The sequence below is a fragment of the Salvelinus fontinalis genome, chromosome 26 (assembly GCF_029448725.1).
Source record: "Salvelinus fontinalis isolate EN_2023a chromosome 26, ASM2944872v1, whole genome shotgun sequence".
In the NCBI taxonomy this organism is placed as follows: domain Eukaryota; kingdom Metazoa; phylum Chordata; class Actinopteri; order Salmoniformes; family Salmonidae; genus Salvelinus; species Salvelinus fontinalis.
In genome coordinates this window covers 7,298,818-7,323,630 of record NC_074690.1, presented here as the reverse complement: position 1 = coordinate 7,323,630, position 24,813 = coordinate 7,298,818, and the positions used below count along the sequence as shown (strand labels likewise).

General features: G+C 43.3%; 2 protein-coding genes and 2 non-coding genes across 4 annotated transcripts; 1 reads left to right on the top strand and 3 right to left on the bottom strand.

Moving 5' to 3' along the window:
- Positions 1-7,630: 7,630 nt before the first annotated feature.
- LOC129823602 (ankyrin repeat and SOCS box protein 17-like) lies at positions 7,631-10,717 on the top strand. Its single transcript, XM_055882458.1, has 3 exons — positions 7,631-8,027; positions 8,364-8,643; positions 8,999-10,717. Exons 1-3 carry the CDS (start codon positions 7,636-7,638, stop codon positions 9,203-9,205), a joined length of 879 nt encoding a protein of 292 aa, XP_055738433.1. The 5' UTR covers positions 7,631-7,635; the 3' UTR covers positions 9,206-10,717.
- Positions 10,718-15,281: 4,564 nt separating this feature from the next.
- LOC129824621 (small nucleolar RNA SNORA35) lies at positions 15,282-15,413 on the bottom strand. Its single transcript, XR_008754774.1, has one exon. It is a non-coding gene; the product is annotated as a small nucleolar RNA SNORA35 (small nucleolar RNA).
- Positions 15,414-15,679: 266 nt separating this feature from the next.
- LOC129823603 (40S ribosomal protein S8) lies at positions 15,680-19,699 on the bottom strand. Its single transcript, XM_055882459.1, has 6 exons — positions 19,605-19,699; positions 18,569-18,675; positions 18,103-18,202; positions 17,594-17,769; positions 16,630-16,759; positions 15,680-15,834 (listed from the first exon to the last, which is right to left on the bottom strand). Exons 1-6 carry the CDS (start codon positions 19,606-19,608, stop codon positions 15,725-15,727), a joined length of 627 nt encoding a protein of 208 aa, XP_055738434.1. The 5' UTR covers positions 19,609-19,699; the 3' UTR covers positions 15,680-15,724.
- Positions 17,982-18,050, bottom strand: LOC129824618 (small nucleolar RNA SNORD38). Its single transcript, XR_008754771.1, has one exon. It is a non-coding gene; the product is annotated as a small nucleolar RNA SNORD38 (small nucleolar RNA).
- Positions 19,700-24,813: the final 5,114 nt, after the last annotated feature.

Sequence of the window (24,813 nt, the reverse complement as noted above, 5' to 3'; positions counted from 1 at the left end):
GTTTTTCAGTCTCTCGGTCCCTGCTTTGATGCAACTGTACTGACCTCGCCTTCTGGATGATAGCGGGGTGAACAGGCAGTGGCTCGGGTGGTTGTTGTCCTTGATGATCTTTATGGCCTTCCTGTGACATCGGGTGCTGTAGGTGTCCTGGAGGGCAGGTAGTTTGCCCCCGGTGATGCATTGTGCAGACCTCACTACCCTCTGGAGAACCTTGCGGTTGAGGGCGGAGCAGTTGCCGTACCAGGCGGTGAGACAGCCCGACAGGATGCTCTTGATTGTGCATCTGTAAAAGTTAGTCGAGGTTTTGGGTGACAAGACACATTTCTTCAGCCTCCTGAGGTTGAAGAGGCGCTGCTGCGCCTTCTTCACTATACTGTCTGTGTGGGTGGACCAATTCAGTTTGTCCGTGATGTGTACACCGAGGAACTTAAAACTTTCCACCTTCTCCACTACTGTCCCGTCGATGTGGATAGGGGGGTGCTCCCTCTGCTGTTTCCTAAAGTCCACGATCATCTCCTTTGTTTTGTTGACGTTGAGTGACAGGTTATTTTCCTGACACCACACTCCGAGGGCCCTCACCTCCTCCCTGTAGGCCTCTCGTCGTTGTTGGTAATCAGGCCTACCACTGTAGTGTCGTCTGCAAACTTGATGATTGAGTTGGAGGCGTGCATGGCCACGCAGTCATGGGTGAACAGGAAGTACAGGAGAGGGCTGAGAATGCACCCTTGTGGGGCCCCAGTGTTGAGGATCAGCGGGGGGGAGATGTTGTTACCTACCCTCACCACCTGGGGGCGGCCCGTGAGAAAGTCCAGGACCCAGTTGCACAGGGCGGGGTCGAGACCCAGGGTCTTGAGCTTAATGACGAGTTTGGAGGGTGCTATGGTGTTAAAAGCTGAGCTGTAGTCGATGAACAGCATTCTTACATAGGTATTCCTCTTGTCCAGATGTGATAGGACAGTGTGCAGTGTGATGGCGATTGCGTCGTCTGTGGACCTATTGGGGCGGTAAGCAAATTGGAGTGGGTCTAGGGTGTCAGGTAGGGTGGAGGGGATATGGTCCTTGACTAGTCTCTCAAAGCATTTCATGATGTCAGAAGTGAGTGCTACAGGGCGATAGTCATTTAGCTCAGTCACCTTAGCTTTCTTGGGAACAGAAACAATGGTGGCCATCTTGAAACATGTGGGGACAACAGACTGGGATAGGCATTGGTTAAATATGTCTGTAACGGTCCTGACCTGTTTTATGTTGTTTTTGTATATTGTTTAGGTCAGGGCATGTGTTTTGGGTGGGCAGTCTATGTTATCTGTTTCTATGTTGGTTTTGGTTGCCTGGTATGGCTCTTAATTAGAGGCAGGTGTTTTGCGTTCTCCTCTAATTAAGAGTCATATTTAGGTAGGGTGTTCTCACTGTTTGTTTGTGGGTGATTGTCTCCTGTGTCTGTGTCGATGTTACACCATACGGGATTGTTTCGGTTTGTTCGTGCGTTTTTGTAGTAAGTACTTGTTCGTTCGTTCTGCGTGTGTTATGTCAGTTCGTCGTACTATTCTGTCTATTTTCGTTTTGTTATTTTGTTAGTTTATTCAAGATATGGTTTGTTTCGTTTTGTCTTATAAATAAAACTCATCATGTTTTCACAACCCGCTGCGCCTTGGCTCGATCACTACTCCTCCTCTTCTTATGAAGAGAGAGAGGAACGCCGTTACAATGTCCATAAACACACCAGCCAACTGGTCTGCGCATGCTCTGAGGACGTGGCCGTCTGGGCCGGCAGTGTTGTGAGGGTTAACACGTTTAAATGTTTTACTCACGTTGACCGCGGTGAAGGAGAGCCTACAGGTTTTGGTAGCGGGCCGTGTCAGTGGTACTGTATTGTCCTCAAAGTGAGCAAAGAAGTTTTTTTAATTTGTCTGGGAGCAAGACGTCGATGTCTGCGATAGGGCTGATTTTCTTTTTGCAATAAAATGCAAATTAATTACTTAAAAATCATACAATGTGATTTTCTGGATATTTGTTTTAGATTCCGTCTCTCACAGTTGAAGTGTACCTATGATAAAAAATTACAGACCTCTACATACTTTGTAAGTAGGGAAACCTGCAAAATCGGCAGTGTATCAAATACTTGTTCTCCCCACTGTACATCAATGTTGTTGTCTGAGGCTATCCTGAACATATCCCAGTCCACGTGATCAAAGCAATCTTGAAGCGTGGGTCGGCCTCTGGGATATGATCGCATGTCCAGGGTGGAGGTCTGAACAAAGGATCCACTTCGGGAAAGACATATTCCTGGTTGTAATGATTGTAAGTTGACATCGCTTTTATATCCAATAGTTCTCCCGGCTGTATGTAATAACACTTGAGATTTTCTGGGCTAACAATGTAAGAAATAATACATTAAAAAAACAAATAACTGCATAGTTTTCTAAGGACCTGCATCGAGGCAACCATCTCTATCTTTCATACAAATCTTAACCTTGTGACCCATTACATACATCTGTTGTTTGTCATGTAGCCTGAAAGGGGTGTATCTTGACTATAAAAGACCTTTGTACCTTTGTCTCGGGGCTCTCAACGAATCATCTGAGGGTGATTCGTTGACCAGCCATCATTATCGTAGAGCACTCAATCGATTCACTTTGTATATATATATATATATATTATATATATATATATATATGTGTGTGTGTTGTATTGACGTGCTCCCTTATTAATAAGTGATTAAAGATTTAGTTTAATATGACTCTGACTTGTGTGATAAGTTTGTCTCTCCTCATTTGAGAGTAAAGAAATTAACCACCACACCAGTTCAAAGTGAATAATGGCAGGCCCCTGAGGCAAATGGCTTATTTGTATGAATACCTACTGTAGCTCTGATTGGCTACAGCGCACCAGTCAGCGTAGACTCTGGTCCTGGACAAGACAGATGTCTTTATTCAGTTTTATTTACTGCAATGTCTATTAATTGTCCAAACACACGGCCGTTTCCCCACTCCAAATTGCTATAGAATTTTCACAAATGCCTTAGAATACATAATTGCCAAACATTCTAAGAATTTATGAAAATGTGAAAATTACCATATGTAAGTGCTCGCTTGTCAGAAGATGCTTTAAAAAGTGTCATTCTTCCTACAGATTTTAATACAATTTAATGTTATTAAAATGCTTTCAGTTCCACTTTAAATGCAACAATGCTTCACACTCTATTTTCAAAGAGATGGCGAACAACAGGAAGCGCGCGGCAATAAATACCAGATCATTTGAAACTTAACTTCCTGTTGAAAGTTATTATTGAACAGTGAGAAAATAACAAATTAGCAACAACACCTATTGCAGCCGCTGAAAACTAGCCGACAACAACAGCTAGCTAGCTAGACCATGGAAAACCTACTGCTCGCTATTGTGCAGTGACCTGTTGGACTTCAAGAAGGCAGAAGTTTCCATACGTTTTTGTGAAAACGGTCCACCCATTAAGTCAAAATGTGATTGGTTGATTCCGCTGTCACACCAAATGTTGCCCTAATACAGTTGAATGCCTTTATCTAGCTTCTGATGGCCTAGCCAATGGCTGACTTAGATAGCTAGATTTATCTCCCCAGAGACCAGCAAAGAAAAATCCTGATTGGATCTTTTTTCGCCTCAGTGTTAACCCTTTCCTTTCGAACAAAAATGGAAAAGAATAAATCAGAACAACATTGAAAATAATTACATTATTATTATTATTATTATTTTATAAATCCTTACCCCTTTTCTGAAGGTGTAGAAGGCCCTTTGTGAGGAAGGAAGGAAGGAAGGAAGGAAGGAAGGAAGGAAGGAAGGAAGGAAGGAAGGAAGGAAGGAAGGAAGGAAGGAAGGAAGGAAGGAAGGAAGGAAGGAAGGAAGGAAGGAAGGAAGAAGAGTGACTGAGTCAAACCTTTTCGGAGACACAATGCTTTCATTTTTGTCTCTGTAACCAAAAGACGTTGTTGTCGCATCAGTCACTCGTCTGTCAGTGACTCATCAGTCACTCGTCTGTCAGTCACTCATCAGTCACTCGTCTGTCAGTCACTCATCAGTCACTCGTCTGTCAGTCACTCATCAGTCACTCGTCTGTCAGTCACTCATCAGTCACTCGTCTGTCAGTCACTCATCAGTCACTCGTCTGTCAGTCACTCATCAGTCACTCGTCTGTCAGTCACTCATCAGTCACTCGTCTGTCAGTCACTCATCAGTCACTCGTCAGTCAGTCACTCATCAGTCACTCGTCTGTTAGTCACTCATCAGTCACTCGTCTGTCAGTCACTCATCAGTCACTCGTCTGTCAGTCACTCATCAGTCACTCGTCTGTCAGTCACTCATCAGTCACTCGTCTGTCAGTCACTCATCAGTCACTCGTCTGTCAGTCACTCATCAGTCACTCGTCTGTCAGTCACTCATCAATCACTCGTCTGTCAGTCACTCATCAGTCACTCGTCTGTCAGTCACTCATCAGTCACTCGTCTGTCAGTCACTCATCAGTCACTCGTCTGTCAGTCACTCATCAGTCACTCGTCTGTCAGTCACTCATCAGTCACTCGTCTGTCAGTCACTCATCAGTCGCTCGTCTGTCAGTCACTCATCAGTCACTCGTCTGTCAGTCACTCATCAGTCACTCGTCTGTCAGTCACTCATCAGTCACTCGTCTGTCAGTCACTCATCAGTCACTCGTCTGTCAGTCACTCATCAGTCACTCGTCTGTCAGTCACTCATCAGTCGCTCGTCTGTCAGTCACTCATCAGTCACTCGTCTGTCAGTCACTCATCAGTCACTCGTCTGTCAGTCACTCATCAGTCACTCGTCTGTCAGTCACTCATCAGTCACTCGTCTGTCAGAGAGTGCAACACTCTCTCACTAAACTTCAGTTGTGATTCTTCTTTAACCTTGGCAGTCTCTATTCTGGTTTCCAGTTTGTTTCAGCCCTCTTGCCAACTCCTAATGGGTATTATCATGCCAATGTTTGCTTTGCCAATGACAATGAATCAGGCAAAACCCAACCAGATCTGAGACCAGGCAGTCTCATCAAAACACAACCAGATCTGAGACCAGACCAGGAAGTCTCATCAATAACAACCAGATCTGAGGCCAGGCAGTCTCATCAATAACACAACCAGATCTGAGACCAGGCCAGGCAGTCTCATCAAAAACACAACCAGGTCTGAGATCAGGCCAGGCAGTCTCATCAAAACACAACCAGATCTGAGACCAGGCCAGGCAGTCTCATCAAAACACAACCAGATCTGAGACCAGACCAGGCAGTCTCATCAAAACACAACCAGATCTGAGACCAGACCAGGCAGTCTCATCAAAACACAACCAGATCTGAGACCAGACCAGGCAGTCTCATCAAAACACAACCAGATCTGAGACCAGGCCAGGCAGTCTCATCAATAACACAACCAGATCTGAGACCAGACCAGGCAGTCTCATCAATAACACAACCAGATCTGAGACCAGACCAGGCAGTCTCATCAAAACACAATCAGATCTGAGACCAGACCAGGCAGTCTCATCAAAACACAACCAGATCTGAGACCAGACCAGGCCAGGCAGTCTCATCAAAACACAATCAGATCTGAGACCAGACCAGGCAGTCTCATCAAAACACAATCAGATCTGAGACCAGGCCAGGCAGTCTCATCAATAACACAACCAGATCTGAGACCAGGCCAGGCAGTCTCATCAAAACACAACCAGATCTGAGACCAGACCAGGCCAGGCAGTCTCATCAAAACACAATCAGATCTGAGACCAGACCAGGCAGTCTCATCAATAACACAACCAGGTCTGTCAGTGTCATTCCAGTCCGATGTGTGTTTTGCTGCCCCCTAGCAGATTCACAGAACACTGCAGGTATTCATCTATTCTATTGCGTGACGTTAAGTTGATCAGCTCACCACACAACTCAACTGTATCCACAACACATGATCATGGAAACGTTACCTTTAAGGAGATAACACAGATAGGCCGACTGTAATATGTCAGTGGGAACATTTATTGACAACAAATAGTGAGTGTTTTTTTTAATTAAATGACACTTGACCGTAATGTGACTTATAAAGGGGTTATAAGTAGATAATACTTTTTTTTTTAAGTAAGCTTCTGATAAGTACTTTTATGCATCAAGTCAGCCTTTAATAAATGTATTTTAAATCAGCCAAACACACGAAGGTCTCATGGGAAGGGTTTGGCTGATGTTATGCTGTGTCAAAGGCTGCTTAACGTCAGCCAAAGCCGTCCCATGGGACCGTGTGTTTGTTTGAGCTATTGAAGCAGTGGACAAACAGAGACACCGTTGTGCACAGCGGCAGGGAACGCTCTGAAACCTTCCTATCAGAAAAGTCTGTAGTCTGAGCGGTGAAAAACGGAGATTATGAAACCAGGGACCAAGGACAGCGACTCCAGAATAGACATTCTGATGAAGCTTCACGCCCAAAACGTCTATGAATTTAAACGACACGCCGTTGAACAGGAGTTGCTGAAGCAAGATCACTATCGCGCCATGTTTCATATCAACAGGGGGATAAGAACTGTTGAGATGACGTTAAGGGATATAAAAATGATCAGTGGGTATTGTCACCAAACGGAAACTCTCAAGGAGAAACCAAAAGAAGGCTTTCCAAATCTGAGCCTCGGAAATAGTTTGAGAGATTTCCGTAAAGGTAACCAAGAAGAAATTATTTCGATTCTGAACTTGAATGCTAAGTGTACCATCTCACGACCTCACATCCGTTTGGACCACACGAAAGGAAATGCAAATGGTGACCAGAAAATCGCATCTTCTCCGGGGCGTCTTTTTCGTGCCACGGCATTCAGCGCAGGAGTGATATGTGGTTTCCCTTCAGAAAGTGGATTCATCGATGTATCTATCTCCCCTTTGTTGCCCTGTAACAAAATCCGTTCAAAGTCAGTCATTACAGTAATCAACGACCGTAGGACTGGGATCAACGGAAATGGCCCGCTATCTCAGTTCTCGGAGTCGCGCGGCTCAGCCTTTGGTACCAAGGACAGCAACCGCGTCACAACAGCCATGTCCAAGACTGCCATAAAGGAAGGCCTGAGAGAGCTGGTCCTGGAGTACAATAGACAAAGGACTATGAGTTATATTGAAAAACAAAAAGTATTACGAGAAAAAGTGTCTGCTTTTATTAATGGACTCTAGCAGAAGAAGATTAATGGATAGTTAGCAGAATTTATTAATTAGCAGAATTTAATAATTATTTATTAATGGATAGTTAGCAGAATGTATTAATTAGCAGAATTTAATCATTATTTATTAATTGATAGTTAGCAGAAGAAGAACACGAGAGAACCTTCATGGATATATTTTACGCATGGGCTAGATGGTGTCCATAACCATTTAGGTTAAGACATGAACACCTGTGTTTTTAGCTTCACTATAGCAGGCTATTATTTAACAAGATAGGTGCATTTCATATTTTAGAACAGACTATAAAGTCAAATTATTCAAGCAAACAACCACTGAATGGCCAAGTGCGAACAATAGAGCGTTCTGCGTAATGACGCGCGTTCATGTACGTGACAATGCTCAGGAATGTATAAATTCTGAAAATGTTTAACAGCGAAGTTTGTACTTGAGGGGAAGGCGAGTGTCCGACCACAACAATGTCGGGTAGCGACGAAGACCACACCGATGGCGAGGATAACGTTTTTCTCAACCTGGTCGCGCGTGTCATCCGGAAACCCCTCTACCGGTTTCCAGGGCAGTGGGGTCACGAGACCTACGAGCCGCGGATCTACAGAAGTCTGGGTACCATCCTACGGAACGCGACCTCGGAAGAATTCGATGCCTTTATAATGGACTTTATTCATTTTGCGCGAACGGCTCAGGCGCGCCTGGACATGCAGTTCTACATGGAGTTCATTAACGTGTGCACCAATACCATCCTTCACTGGGTGTTTGCGCGCAGGTGCAGCGCCGACATAGTCCGGAAGCTGATGGAGAGGACGTCGGTGTTTCTGCAGGACCAGACTAACAACCTGGCCATAGCATGGAGGTAAAAAACGTATTTACATTTTTTTTTTTTTTTAATGTTTTACCCTAAAACGCTGATAAAACTGTCAACACTAAATGTTGGCCTAATTTCATTTCACAACCACCTGGGCGATCAAGATCCAGCCAGACCTCTTGGCAGAGACCGTAATAGTACAGCATCCTCCCATACAGGAAAACACTAGTAATCGCGCTGGTGATAGTCGGGTTATAAGAGAACATGGTAAAAATAGTCCTACAGCTGCAGTCTTCAACTCTGGCGTAGCGTATTAGTGTTGGGCCGGAATAAAAGCCTGCATCATCAGCAGGGACACAAACACAATTCCACTTGTCTCTCCAGGTGTTTCACACCCATCTACAGCCCCAGCCCCGTGGGCGGGGTAACCCCACTGATGTTCGTGGCCCAGAACAGGCAGTATGACGTGCTGAAGGTGTTGCTGCAGTATGGGATGCTAGAGAAGGAGAGGAGACCCACCTACATCATCATCTCTGTCCTGTTTAACCCCCCGAGACTGGAGGCGCTGGATGAACGCTGTCACGCCACCGTCACCAGGGAACTCAGGGACTGTATGGCTCTGTGCTTCAGGGTGCTGAGCCATGTATCCATGTCTGATATAGAGGTCAGTTTATACACACACACACACACACACACACACACACACACACACACACACACACACACACACACACACACACACACACACACACACACACAGAGGGATCTCAGGGAGTGTATGGCTGTCTGTTTCATGGTGCTCAGCCATGTCTCTCTCTCAGCCACAGAGGTCAGTTGATTTTAATTTCCATCGCAGACATAGACATCAGTGGACTACAGTAGGACTATACAAAACAAGCAACACTTCTTCTTGTGTGGAATGCTGGGTAAAGCAAACAGTTGAAAGCTAATAATAGGCGAACATCACAATCACACACTAAAGCCATTCTGGTTATTGACATGCATGTCCCTCGTTACAGATGCAGATTGGGTACGGTCGTAAGCCCCTGATTGAAGACTGGAGAGACCACATCCCCCCGAGTCGCTACAAGGACCCCTGTGAACTGACCCATCTCTGCCGTATGGTGGTTCGGACCTCTCTGCTGGCCAGGGCCCGCTTACCGGACGGCATCAAGTCGCTACCACTCCCTACACTCCTCCAAGGCTATCTCAACCTGGAGAGCTGACCTGGCTACGGGGCCTGGAGTTTTGCCTGGTCTTGGTGAGGTCATGTGGTCTGGGAAAACTCCTGGCTTTGCTATTAAAACAACCAGGAGGATGGAGTTTTTCTGTCTGTTAATAAAGTGGCTGCAAATCAAATCAAAATGTGTTCTATGAAGACCTTTTAACATCAGTCACAAAGTGCTTTACAGCTACTCCCCCAGACGCCAGATGTAACGGGATGCACACCTTCCAAAAAGTTCAACTTTTGTCTCGTCAGTCCACAGAATATTTTCCCAAAAGTCTCAGGGATCATCAAGATGTTTTTTTGTCAAAAGTGAGACGAGCCTTGATGTTATTTTTGGTCAGCAGTGGTTTTCTCCTTGGAACTCTGCCATGGATGCCATTTCTGCCAAGTCTCTTACTTATGGTTGAGTCATGAACCCTGACCTTAACTGAGGCCAGTGAGGCCTGCAGTTCTTTAGATGTTGTTGTGGATTCTTTTGTGACCTCTTGGATGAGTCGTCGCTGCGCTCTTGGGGTAATGTTGGTAGGCCGGCCACTCCTGAGGAAGGTTCACCACTGTTCAAAATGTTCTCCATTTGTGGATAATGGCTCTCACCGTGGTTCGCTGGAGTCCCTAAAGCTTTAGAACTGGCTTTGTAACCTGTTCCAGACTGATAGATGTCAATTATTTTGTTTCTCATCTGTTCCTGAATTTCTTTGGATCGTGGCGTGATGTCTTGCTTTTTGAGATCTTTTGGCGTACTTCCCTTTGTCAGACAGGTTCTATTTAAGTGATTTCTTGATTCAACAGGTCTGGCAGTAATCAGGCCTGGGTGTGACTAGTGAAATTGAACTCAGCTTACCAAAACATGTGATTAACCAGTAAATTAATGATTTAACAAGGGGGGGTTACTTTGTCACATAGGGCCATGAAGGTTCGGATAGCTTTTTATCCTTAATAAATAAAATCATCACTTAAAAACTGCATTTTGTGTTTACTTGGGTTATCTTTGTGTATTATTAAAATTTGTTTGATGATCTGAAACATTTAAGTGTGTCACGATCGTCGTATAGAGGAGAAGCGGAGGACCAAGGTGCAGCGTAGTAAGTGTTCATTATTTTAATTAAAATATGAAACACTTGACAAAACAACCAAAACGATAAACGAACAGTCCTGTAAGGTGAAAACACACAAAACAGAAAACAACCACCCACAAACACAGGTGGGAACAGGCTACCTAAGTATGATTCTCAATCAGAGACAACGATAGACAGCTGCCTCTGATTGAGAACCATACCAGGCCAAACACACAGAAATACAAAACAAGGACAACATAGAACACAAAACATAGAATGCCCACCCCAAACTCACACCCTGACCAACCAGAACAGAGACATAAAAAGGATCTCTAAGGTCAAGGCGTGACAGAGTGGGATAAATGTGCAAAAAAATTAACAAATCAGGAAGGGGTCAAATACTTCTTCACAGCACTGTATATATATATATAAACTACCGGTCAAAAGTTTTACAACACCTACTCATTCAAGGGTTTTTCTTTATTTTTACTATTTTCTACCTCGTTGAATAATGGTGAAGACATCAAAACTATGAAATAACACATATGGAATCATGTAGTAACCAAAAATATATTTTAGATTTTAGATTCTTCAAATAGCCCCCCTTTGTCATGATGACAGCTTTGCACACTCCTGGCATTCTCTCAACCAGCTTCACCTGGAATGCTTTTCCAACCATCTTGAAGGAGTTCCCACATATGCTGAACACTTGTTGGCTGCTTTTCCTTCACTCTGCGGTCCAAATATTTAGGTTCTATGTGGTAAATGGAAGGTCTGTGTATATATTGTGTATAGGCTTGTCTCCCATATAAATCTTCTCTTTGTGCCAGACTGGTTTCAAATGCCTTGTGTTTCTTTTTTCTGTATTTATTTATCGTGATATGGTATGTATGTATGTATGTATGTATGTATACAGTATGTATGTATGTTATTTATGTATGTATGTCTGTATGTCTGTATGTATGTATGTTATGTATGTATATATACAGTATGTATGTTATGTATGTATATATATATACAGTATGTATGTTATGTATGTATATATACAGTATGTATGTTATGTATGTATATATACAGTATGTATGTTATGTATGTATATATACAGTATGTTATGTTATGTATGTATGTTATGTATGTATGTATGTATGTTATGTATGTATATATACAGTATGTATGTTATGTATGTATATATACAGTATGTATGTATATATACAGTATGTATGTTATGTATGTATATATACAGTATGTATGTATATATACAGTATGTTATGTTATGTATGTATATATACAGTATGTATGTATATATACAGTATGTTATGTATGTTATGTATGTATATATACAGTATGTTATGTATGTATGTATGTATATATACAGTATGTATGTTATGTATGTATGTATATATACAGTATGTATGTTATGTATGTATATATACAGTATGTATATATATATACAGTATGTATGTATATATACAGTATGTATGTTATGTATGTATATATACAGTATGTATGTATATATACAGTATGTATGTTATGTATGTATATATACAGTATGTATGTATATATACAGTATGTTATGTTATGTATGTATATATACAGTATGTATGTATATATACAGTATGTTATGTTATGTATGTATGTATGTTATGTATGTATATATACAGTATGTATGTTATGTATGTATATATACAGTTTGTATGTATATATACAGTATGTATGTATGTATGTATATATACAGTATGTATGTTATGTATGTATATATACAGTATGTATGTATGTATGTATGTATGTATGTTATGTATGTATATATACAGTATGTATGTATATATACAGTATGTATGTATATATACAGTATGTATGTTATGTATGTATATATACAGTATGTATGTTATGTATGTATGTATATATACAGTATGTATGTTATGTGTGTATATATACAGTATGTATGTTATGTATGTATATATACAGTATGTATGTTATGTATGTATATATACAGTATGTATGTTATGTATGTATATATACAGTATGTATGTTATGTATGTATATATACAGTATGTATGTTATGTATGTATATATACAGTATGTATGTATGTATGTTATGTATGTATGTATGTATATATACAGTATGTATGTTATGTATGTATATATACAGTATGTATGTAGGTATATTATTGTACTGCTCTAAGGATATAGTTATTGTATGGATAACCTTATTGACTATTATGTATTGATTTCTACCTCACATATTTTTTTCACTCTTTATGCGATGCGGAGAGCACCGGAAGAATAATTGTCATATAATTACCACAGTGAATTATTGTAATGTTTGTTTAATCCCAAAAGGGATGGGATGTCAATTGGCGAATTCACACACAAATAAAATGTCATTTATATAGCTGATATGTTCCACAACTTTGCTGTGACAATATGACGGGAAGAGGAGAGGTTGCTGTTTCTCTACCAACAAACAAAGAATGACAGCAGTGTGTGCATTTGCACCTCTGTGTGTGTGTGTGTGCCCCCATTTCTAAGGCCTTCTCTAATGAGAGCCTGTGGGGTTTCTGTGTAGCCTGACAACCATAATGTTTGTCTGACGCTGCCCAGGGACCAAACACACACGTACACACACAAACACACACACGTTTCTCCTGTTCTGTTGACTACATCAAGAAAATAAAGACAAAAATCCTGAGTTCTGGGACAATGAGGACCATCCAGACTTTCAATGTAGCAACTGTTTGCTTGAAGAGGACCACAGGGGCGAAGTGACTACTCTTAGCTAGCTTACACAACCTACTAGGGAATCCACGCCCACCTACTGTCTCTTCCTCTTCCTCACCAGTAACTGGACTCTGACCTGGTGGGAGTGTCACCTACTGTCTCTTCCTCTTCCTCACCAGTAACTGGACTCTGACCTGGTGGGAGTGTCACCTACTGTCTCTTCCTCTTCCTCACCAGTAACTGGACTCTGACCTGGCGGGAGTGTCACCTACTGTCTCTTCCTCTTCCTCACCAGTAACTGGACTCTGACCTGGTGGGAGTGTCACCTACTGTCTCTTCCTCTTCCTCACCAGTAACTGGACTCTGACCTGGTGGGAGTGTCACCTACTGTCTCTTCCTCTTCCTCACCAGTAACTGGACTCTGACCTGGTGGTAGTGTCACCTACTGTCTCTTCCTCACCAGTAACTGGACTCTGACCTGGTGGGAGTGTCACCTACTGTCTCTTCCTCTTCCTCACCAGTAACTGGACTCTGACCTGGTGGGAGTGTCACCTACTGTCTCTTCCTCTTCTTCACCAGTAACTGGACTCTGACCTGGTGGGAGTGTCACCTACTGTCTCTTCCTCTTCCTCACCAGTAACTGGACTCTGACCTGGTGGGAGTGTCACCTACTGTCTCTTCCTCTTCCTCACCAGTAACTGGACTTTGACCTGGTGGGAGTGTCACCTACTGTCTCTTCCTCTTCCTCACCAGTAACTGGACTCTGACCTGGTGGGAGTGTCACCTACTGTCTCTTCCTCTTCCTCACCAGTAACTGGACTCTGACCTGGTGGGAGTGTCACCTACTGTCTCTTCCTCTTCCTCACCAGTAACTGGACTCTGACCTGGTGGTAGTGTCACCTACTGTCTCTTCCTCTTCCTCACCAGTAACTGGACTCTGACCTGGTGGGAGTGTCACCTACTGTCTCTTCCTCTTCCTCACCAGTAACTGGACTTTGACCTGGTGGGACAGCAGCTCAGGAGGTTCCCGTCCAATCGGCGACCGATTTTTCATGCAAGTATTCGAAAATCCGCATTATGAAAATATAACAATAAGTTTCCAACAAACTGACTTGATGTGGATCGAAACCATTGTGATGATGTTGGGAATTATATTAATATCACACTACGTATTTATTTGTTTTAAGTTTTCATGTACTGAATAAAAATCTAAAGTTAAATGTGTTTCCATCGCATTTCCAACTCCGATAGTTCTGTAACATTACGCTGGATAAGAGCGAGATCAGCCAAGCATCGACCACCAGAATAAGACCCTGGATATTTATTATAAAGGAGAATCAAGATCACTGTGCACTCCCACCACCCTGCGAAGGTCATTATAACTGTTGCCTAATAAACCGCACGGTTTCCCACAGTCCCAGGAGGTCCATACACACCATATCATTACGTGACTCCAAGTTTACTACGATATGATGGTTACCATATCAATATTTCCACAAAAAAAGGAATTTCCCACATTTCCAGTGTAATAAATCAACTAGTCCACATGTAGGGTGGCAACTTTTGTTTTACTTGCTCACACACAGAAATCCGTCCCATGGGCCAGTGGTGTAAAGTACCTAAGTAAAAAATACTTTAAAGTACTACTTTAGTAGTATTTTGGGGGGTATTTTACGAGCTGGGAGTAATCAGGCATTTAAGAAAATGTACCACTTTAGCATGGAAATACTCAATACTGCTGCGGTCAGACACGGCTAAGTCCTCCCGCCATCTATATGGCCTGTTGTTCAATCTGCCAGGTCCAGTCAATGGAAACATGTGATCTTAATTTAACCCATCGCAAGTCCCACCCAGTTGACTATTCAAAGACGTCCCAAATGGGGCTGCCCTGCCGAAACAGGTCTTTGGGCACTAGAGTACCACACCTACGGTAAAGACCTCGCCACCCCACGGTAAAGACCTCGCCACCCTACGGTAAGGACCTCAGAGAAAAGTCCTTTAGAAGCATGTTGTCTGAGCATCTTCATTCTAACTAGTAAGAGGGAACAAGACAGCCATGTTAGGATGGACCGGTTTCTATTTCGGAAAAACTCCATGTGAACCACTAATTCCTAAAAAACCCATGCAGTAAACATTCATTTAAAATTTAGACCCCAAAAAACGGGACAATGAAGTTCAGGCAAGAGGTGCCTAAACCTCATTACCTAATTACCAAGTCTGTTTTATAAATCAGCAAATCAGACAAATAGATCAGATTAACATTTCACTTTATTAGAGCAGATTTCAATGAATGACCTTAAATATTGTTCTCTGCCATCGAAAGGGAGGGTCCAGTGTTGTGGCCAGCCCTTCTGCCTGTGGCGGAGGTTGATTTGGCATTGGAATGAGACAGAGGAGCCATGGAGATGGCAGACCTGGCACTAGACAATGCGGCGGCAGCAAAAACCACCAAAATGAAACCCTATCGGAAGATTAGACCCGTTATTAACCCCGGATTTAACCACTCAGGAAGACCGTCTACTGCAACCATTTTAGAAACCACAAACCTGAATATTTAGCCAAGTCCACTGACCAAATTCAGAACTAGACAACCACCATGTCCAGGAATCAAAACCGAGTTAAATTTAAAAAACTAAACAGTAGTCAAACACCCAAGAAGACCATAAAGCTATAAAAAAGAAAAGACACGTTGACAGGGATTGTGGGATGTGTGTTTTTATTGACGCGGTATCAAAACAGCAGATCTATTTGCCCTTCTTCGCCTTGATCTTCCTCAGGTAGAACTCCAGCTCCTTGCCCTCCAACACGTAACCATCCACCCTGCCGCACTGGCCGGGCTTGGAGGCAATGCAGGCTGGGAGAGAAAAACGGAAGATAGTTAATGGAGAAAGGGGGGGGGGGGGGGGTTAGGAGATAAAATTGGAGAATGCAATAGGAGTGGGGCAAGACACGGAGAGAAAGGTACAACTATTACCAAGTCAAAGACAAACGCACCAACGAGCAGAGTAACAGAGGTCCCATCAGAAAATGTTCACGGTGCATCAGCGAGGATCCAGTAACAGAACTGGGATTTGATCCTGAACCTGATAATGCAGTCCGTCCCGCAGGGTGTGCCAGTCCAGCACCAACACTTAATTTAACTCATTTAAACGGGGTCAATTAGGTGTCAGTACGTACCAGCTCGTCTCCCTGTTGGGACAGAACCACACCTGCACTTCCTGTGCACCCCCTCAAACCCAAACGACAGGCAGGGAGTGCAGGCTTTTGTTCCAGCCTTACACCTTCACAGCCAATCAGTCAGTTGTGAAAAACATGAATCCCCCTCATGTGTGTTAATGGTCTGGAACCAAAGCATATACCCAGTCCCACGACCCAGATTGAAGAGCAGTGCTATAATTAAGACCTGGATCCACAAAGCTCTGGTGTGCTGTTAGAGGATCAGTTGCCTTTTAATAAGATATCTGATGTGGACAGATCCTGAAACCGTTCTACTCAAATGCCCCGGACCAGAGAGTCTCCCCGGGACCATTACCACTAGTAGCAGTTCTACCTCCAGTATTACTACCATTACCACTAGTATAATTCTACCTCTAGTATTACTCCCGGGCCCGGCAGTGCTGCCCAGGAGAAGCAGAGGTTGTAGACTCACCGAGGAGCTTCCCCTGCATGAACTGTTCCTCCAGGAGAGGGCTGATCTTGCAGTTCTTCTTGCGCTCGTCAAACTTCTTCTGAATCTTCTTCGACCTCTTCTTGTTGATCACCTCCTCCTCCTCTGGAGTCTAACACGGTAAAGACACAGATTAACGTTAGGCGATTAATGGGCACAACGCTGTATTATAACACCTGTGATTGACTAGTGTAGCCAACCCCATGGTAAGAGCCACTAGTAATTTAGCTGCAATAGTAGAACATTCAATTCCACAGAACATTTAGTGTCACTAAGTTCTCTCACATTGTAATAAATCCAAGGTCATTCTCAAGAGTCACGAATATCAATCAGTCACTCAGTAGCAGAACTGGACAAAGTTATCTTCATAGAAGAACAGAGATTCTAATCAATATTATGGACAAACATGAATGTTTCACAGGGATCTGGACAATCAAATCACATTGTATCAGACACATATTTAGCAGATGTTATTGTGGGTGTAGTGAAAAGGATTGTGTTCCTACCTCCCAACAGTGAAGTAAAACAATTCACAAATCTAAAGTTAAAGGGCACCGTTTTGGCCGTTGTCTGCCTTACTCAAAGGAGAGCATGGGAGTGTTACAGTATAACTTTAAACCGTCAAGTGACGTAACTGATTGAAACGCTACTAGCGCGTACCCGCTAACTAGCTAGCCATTTCACATTCGTTACACGAGAAAGGGAGCCATTTTGGACACAAATCTGTTGACTGGTAAGTAGCAGAACTGGACAAAGTTATCTTCATAGAAGAACAGAGATTCTAATCAATATTATGGACAAACATGAATGTTTCACAGGGATCTGGACAATCAAATCACATTGTATTGGACACATATTTAGCCTAACAGCATAAGAGCCTGTCAGAAGTAGTTCACAATGTAAGGAAACGCATAGGAGCCATTTGGGACAGACTTTTAGTACGTACCAGCTTGGCTCCCTTCTTGCGTCCCAGAGGAGTGGCGAAGTGGGCCTCATACCACTGCCTGTAAGGCAGGCTGTCAACGAGAACGATGCAGTTCTTCACCAACGTCTTGGTTCTCACCAACTCGTTGTTCGAGGCGTTGTACACCACATCGATGAGCCTGGTTTTACGAGTGCAGCCTGAAGAATATAGACTGCGTCAATAACACCTACGTAACAAAACGATGTGAAACTACTGGAGGTATGAAACATTGTTTGAAGAGTAGCCCGGAGAATGAACACAAGGACCATTTGAAGTAAAGCGGCATTAAAACCTGAAGAGGCTGTAGTATGGGGTTGAAATATAGAGTTCAATCCAGTTTGGTTTTAATGACTAAATCTAGCTTTTTGTCTTTCTCAGAGTCACGAATATCGTCACAAGCATTCAGTAGCAGAACTGGACATGGGTATCTTCACGGAAAGACATCGCTATCACCCTCCAAATGATTACCATAATCAACACGAGAGACTTACACTCAGAGCCCCAGGAGAAGTTGCCCACGTCGACCCTCAGGGCACGGTACTTCTTGTTGCCGCCGCGGGTCCTCACCGTGTGAATACGACGGGGTCCAATCTAGGACAAGGGGGTAAGATGGGGAAACATTTATGTTTAGTAGAAAACCAAAAAATGCGTAATAAAGTGAATTGCGCTACATGCAAAGGGATACCAAGTTGCCACGACAGCTACACATGTCCCATTGTTTAGTATTGGTGTGTCAGTGTAACTATGACAGTCCGGATCATTGGTAGGTCCTAAACTTTGAACCAAAACGGTCAAAACAGACCTACCTATGGTCAATGTCTAATCATCCACACTCCCGTTGAACTAGCAACTAGTGCCCATTCCCAACAGCAATATCACAAGCATTAAGTCTATGTTGAGTTACTATAGCTCAATCCACCCCTAGAATCACTAGAAGTGATTCGGAGTGGTCTTTACCTTGGTGTTAGCAGGAGGACGACCCAGCTCATACTTCCTCTTCTTGTGGTAGGGCTTTCGTTTGCCGCCGGTCTTGCGGCGTTTATGCCAGTTGTCCCTAGAGATACCTGGGTCACAGAAACAAGAGGCAAGACACTGCTGAGAAAGGAGCAAACTGCTGAATTAACACGACAAAACAGTTACTTTCAACGTGCTTGAGTGTCAGTTCTCCAAGGTGGTTATCCGCACTGTAATGTCAGAAACCTAATTGTCATCATTTTCACTCAAGCACACAGCTACTCCGAATAGAGAGCAATTTACCAGTAGACCTATGGTCTCGTGTCTTCTCAAGTATCCCCAGAGGTCTTAGGTGTCCCTGGGTAGGAAACCACTGCAGTACCACTAGCCAGCCAAGTACACATGGCTAGCACGTTCCCCTACGCTGGCGTGGTTGTGAGTAGCCATTAGCAAACGTTAGCAAAGTGCCGTGGAGAAAGAGTAGCCAGCTGACATACTAACGTTACCTAGTTTAGTAGACACTGTACAGTCGAGTAGATACAAACTTCGAACAATGCAGATTTAGTCTCGATGCAAAGTAATACATTTCGTGAGAGAAAACGTGGAAGGCATCCGAAGGCCTAGCGCTAGCGAACGACTGCAACACCACTAGCTAGTTAACGAGGACTTGCTAGCAACATTTCAACCAAACCATGCAACCCAGAAATCAATATTAACGTTATGGGGATAAACTATACTTAGAAACAGTAAATATTATAAGCGACTGAGTGCAATTCGAGAAATAGTTGCAAATTAGGCTCAATTGCATGTCAACTGTAGACTAGCCCATGAGAGCCGCCATCTTGTTACATGTCAAGACATTGTTATACAATAATTCCGTTTAAAAAAAGTACCAAATGGGTTATCCGTATAATTTAACAACATAACCATTTGATTTAAAATTACACTTTAACATGCCAAACCATAATAGATGTAGTCCTGATGTAAAACAACTGATGCACAAGGATTTTCGCAGCGACCAGAAAATGAAAACACGTACCCATTCTAAGGCGCCGGGTAGAAAGAGAACACGCAAGGGCTCATGGGGAAGTTTGACGGTGTCAGATATCGCGAGATTGTAAGAGCAGCTCTTCTTCGGATATCTCCAAATGCAGTTCAGCAACCTGGAAATTGAACTACCGTCATCTGTGACCAGACTATGCACCGCCCAGGATGTACTTGAAAGCCCCAAAAGTATTACTGCTGTGATTCAACAGACAGGTGACTGAAATGGGATTTTGGAAGCAGAGAAACGTTTCTCATTATTTTCGACAAAATAGTATCTCCCATAAATTGCTATGTGAATTTTATTTAACTAAGCAAGTCAGTTAAGAACAAATTCTTATTTTCAATGACGGCCTAGGAACAGTGTCGTTCTGCCTTCTTCAGGGGCAGAACGACAGATTTTTACCTTGTATTATCTCTCCATGCAGAAACAGCTTTTGATAGACTAGGAGGGTCACATCTCTGGTCTGTATTTTGGCGCATAAGAGACGTGGCTCCAATTTCATTAATATGGTTAAAATAATATATATTCAGTACATTCGGAAAGTATTCCGACCCCTTTGACTTTTTCCACATTTTGTTACGTTTCAGCCTTATTCTAAAATGGATTAAATAAATAAATTTTCTCAGCAATCTCCACACAATGCCCCATAATGACAAAGCGAAAACAGGTTTTATGAAATTTTTACAAATTAATAAAAAACAGAAATACATGTTTACCTATTCAGACCCCTTTGCTATGAGACTTGAAGTTGAGCTCAGGTGCATCCTTTTTCCATTAATCATCCTTGAGATGTTTCTACAACTTGATTGGAGTCCACCTGTGGTAAATTCAATTGATTGGACATGATTTGGAAAGGCACACACCTGTCTATATAAGTTCCCACAGTTGACAGTGCATGTCAGAGTAAAAACCAAGCCATGAGGAATTGTCTGTAGAGCTCCGAGACTGGATTGTGTCAAGGGCACAGATCTGGGGAGGGGTACCAAAACCTTATAGCAACATTGAAGGTCCCCAAAAACACAGTGGGCTCCATTATTCTTAAATGGAAGAAGTTTGGAACCACCAAGACTCTTCTTAGAGCTGGCTGCCCGACCAAACTGAGCAATCAGAAAGGTGACCAAGAACCCGATGGTCACTCTGACAGAGCTCTTGAGTTCCTCTGTGGAGATGGGAGAACATTCCAGAAGGACAACCATCTCTGCAGCACTCCACCAATCAGACCTTTATGGTAGAGTGGCCAGACGGAAGCCACTCCTCAGTAAAAGGCAAATGACAGCCCGCTTAGAGTTTGCCGAAAGGCACCTAAAGACTCTCAGACCATGAGAAACAAGATTCTCTGGTCTGATGAAACCAATATTGAACTCTGTGGTCTGAATGCCAAGCGTCACATCTGGAGGAAACCTGCACCATCCCTACGGTGAAGCATGGTGGTGGCAGCATCATGCTGTGGGGATGTTTTTCAGCGGCAGGGACTGAGAGACTAGTCAGGATTGAGCTAAAGATGAACGGAGCAAAGTACAGAGAGATTCTTGATGAAAACCTGCTCCAGAGCGCTCAGGACCTCAGATTGGGACGAAGGTACACCTTCCAACAGGACAACGACCCTAAGCACACAGCCAAGACAACGCAGGAGTGGCTTCGGGTCAAGTCTCTGAATGTCCTTGAGTGGCCCAGCCAGAGCCTGGACTTGAACCCGATCGAACATCTCTGGAGAGACCTGAAAATAGCTGTGCAGCAACGCTCCCCATCCAACCTGACAGAGCTTGAGAGGATCTGCAGAGAAGAATGGGAGAAACTCCCCAAATCCAGATGTGCCAAGCTTGTAGCGTCATACCCAAGAAGACTCGAGGCTGTAATCGCTGCCAAAGGTGCTTCAACAAAGTACTGAGTAAAGGGTCTGAATACTTATGTAGTTGTGGGCTCACAAGCATCTTTGCTCGTTGATGACCGTACTCTGTACCACAACGAGGGTACGGACCACATGTCCCTAGGAGGTTCTCCCGTTACTAGGGTGAAGTCAGAGGTCAGAGATCATTTTGATAGCTCCAGATCATCCTGGGGCAGCAGCTACTCTTCCTGGGGTTTATTATGGATCCCCATTAGTTCCTGCCAAGGCAGCAGCTACTCTTCCTGGGGTTTATTATGGATCCCCATTAGTTCCTGACAAGGCAGCAGCTACTCTTCCTGGGGTTTATTATGGATCCCCATTAGTTCCTGCCAAGGCAGCAGCTACTCTTCCTGGGGTTTATTATGGATCCCCATTAGTTCCTGCCAAAGCAGCAGCTACTCTTCATGGGGTTTATTATGGATCCCCATTAGTTCCTGCCAAGGCAGCAGCTACTCTTCCTGGGGTTTATTATGGATCCCCATTAGTTCCTGCCAAGGCAGCAGCTACTCTTCCTGGGGTTTATTATGGATCCCCATTAGTTCCTGCCAAAGCAGCAGCTACTCTTCCTGGGGTTTATTATGGATCCCACAATCATGGAACAAGATAATACTCTCTAGCTGGCAGAACACAGGGTCAACATTCTCTGTGACGCACAATTGTGCTAACGCGTTCCATTTACCGTGCTCCCCCCCTGTGAAAGTCTCACAGAGCTTGACTTCCTGAACTCGTTACGAACTCGCCTTTCATCTCGTATTAATCTTGTACGTCTATGACAAACAGAATGTGTTTTTTTGTTTAAAATCTCTGAATTATTTTAGATGAATGGCTATAAAAATTGATTTCTGAATGTGCTATAGTGATGAAACCACTCTCTTCTGCTGCCCTACGACGTAACGATCGCAGGCATGTGCTTTGTCAGTGACTGTGACGTAGGGTTCAGCCAGGAGTTGATGGACAGTCGGAAGAGCAAATGAAATGGTAGGAGGGACATCCCAGGGCTCAAGATTTCACATCCTACGTCACACATTTGCTCAGACAATAAACTGTGAGAAAAAAAAATTCCTTCATAAAGAGTCTAACCTGAGGTCTGTAGCTCAAATAGTTTGTGAGCTATTGAAGTTTGAAGGTCCGAATGTCTGGCGAATATCGAAGCCCTTAGACCAGGGGTGTCAAACTCATTCCACGGAGGGCCTAGTGTCTGCAGGTTTTTGGTTTTTCCTTTCAATAAAGCCCTAGACAACCAGGTGTGGGGAGTTCCTAACTAATTAGTGATGTTAATTCATCAATCAAGTACAAGGGAGGAGCGAAAACCCGCAGACACTCGGCCCCCCGTGGAATGAGTTTGACACCTGTGCCTTAGACCATCCAAGTGAAGCCATAGAAAGCCACTAGAGGGCACTGTGCTCCGTCACATCGATGGTACCAGGCTTCAGCTCCTAGGGAAAGGAGAGACAAACACAAATCCCTCTGTAGTTATTCAGCTACTATGTGAGTCAGCCTTTAGGTCTCTGCTCCCTGTGTGAGTCAGTCTTTAAGTCTCTTCTCCCTATAACTCTGCGAGTGAGTTTTTAAAAAAACGTTTCCTTACATAGAATCCTGTGAACAGGTCTATGTGACTTCTACAATAACAATCCTGTGAACAGGTCTATGTGACTTCTACAATAACAATCCTGTGAACAGGTCGATGTGACTTCTACAATAACAATCCTGTGAACAGGTCTATGTGACTTCTACAATAACAATCCTGTGAACAGGTCTATGTGACTTCTACAATAACAAAGGGCACTGTGATACTTAATATCATAATGAGGGGCTAAATTACAACAGGTAACTTTGACAATCCTGCAGTTTACCTGGCCTCCCAGGTGTTCATCAGTCAATATAACATACTACATCATAGTATTCTCCCACACAGATACAATAGAGGCATGGCAACCCCCAACTGAGAGGTTTTGACTTACCCAGCACAAAAGACATTGGAATAAAGTTGACTTACCCAGCACAAACATTGGAATAAAGTTGACTTACCCAGCACAAAGGACATTGGAATAAAGTTGACTTACCCAGCACAAACATTGGAATAAAGTTGACTTACCCAGCACAAAAGACATTGGAATAATGTTGATTTACCCAGCACAAAATACATTGGAATAATGTTGACTTACCCAGCACAAAAGACATTGGAATAATGTTGACTTACCCAGCACAAAAGACATTGGAATAATGTTGACTTACCCAGCACAAAGGATATTGTTAGCTTGTAGTAAGGCAAAACACCTGTAAAATAGTTTTGAACTTTATTTTGTTGAATTGTAATGTAAGGTGTTTATTTTATATACAGCAGTACTGTGTGTAAAATCTACTGTATGTCACCCTCAATGACATTCAAGTACATCCTATCCCATCCTATCTATCTATCCTATCCTCTCTATCCTAACCTATCTATCTATCCTATCCCATCCTATCCTAACCTATCTATCCCATCCTATCTATCTATCCTATCCTCTCTATCCTAACCTATCTATCTATCCCATCCTATCTATCCTAACCTATCTATCTATCCCATCCTAACCTGTCTATCTATCCCATCCTATCCCTTCCTATCCCATCCTATCCCATCCTAACCCATCCTATCCCATCCTATCCCATCCTATCCCATCCTATCCTAACCTATCTATCCCATCCTAACCTATCTATCTATCTATCCTATCCTATCTATCTATCCCATCCTATCCCATCCTATCCCATCCTATCCTAACCTATCTATCCCATCCTAACCTATCTATCTATCTATCTATCCCATCCTATCTATCTATCCCATCCTATCCCATCCTATCCTAACCTATCTATCCTATCCTATCTATTCTATCCTATCTATCCCATCCTATCTATTCTACCCTATATATCCTATCCTTATAAGGGCACAAGGCGAGACCCAGATGCAGACACTGGAGGCAGATGGTTTGAGTCTTTGATATGTATTACATCCAAAAGGGGAGGGCAATAGAATAGTCGTGGACAAGCAAAAGGTCAAAACCAGTTCAGAGTCCAGGAGGTACAGTGTGGCAGGCAGGCTCGAGGCCAGGGCAGGCAGAATGGTCACACAGGCGGGTACAGAGTCCAGAGAACAGGCAAGGGTCAAAACCGGGAGGACTAGTAAAAGAGAATAGAAAAGGCAGGAGCACGGGAAAAACACGCTGGTTGCCTTGGAACATACAAGACGAACTGGCACAGAGAGACAGGAAACACAGGGATAAATACACTGGGGAAAATAAGCGACACCTGGAGGGGGTGGAGACAATCACAAGGACA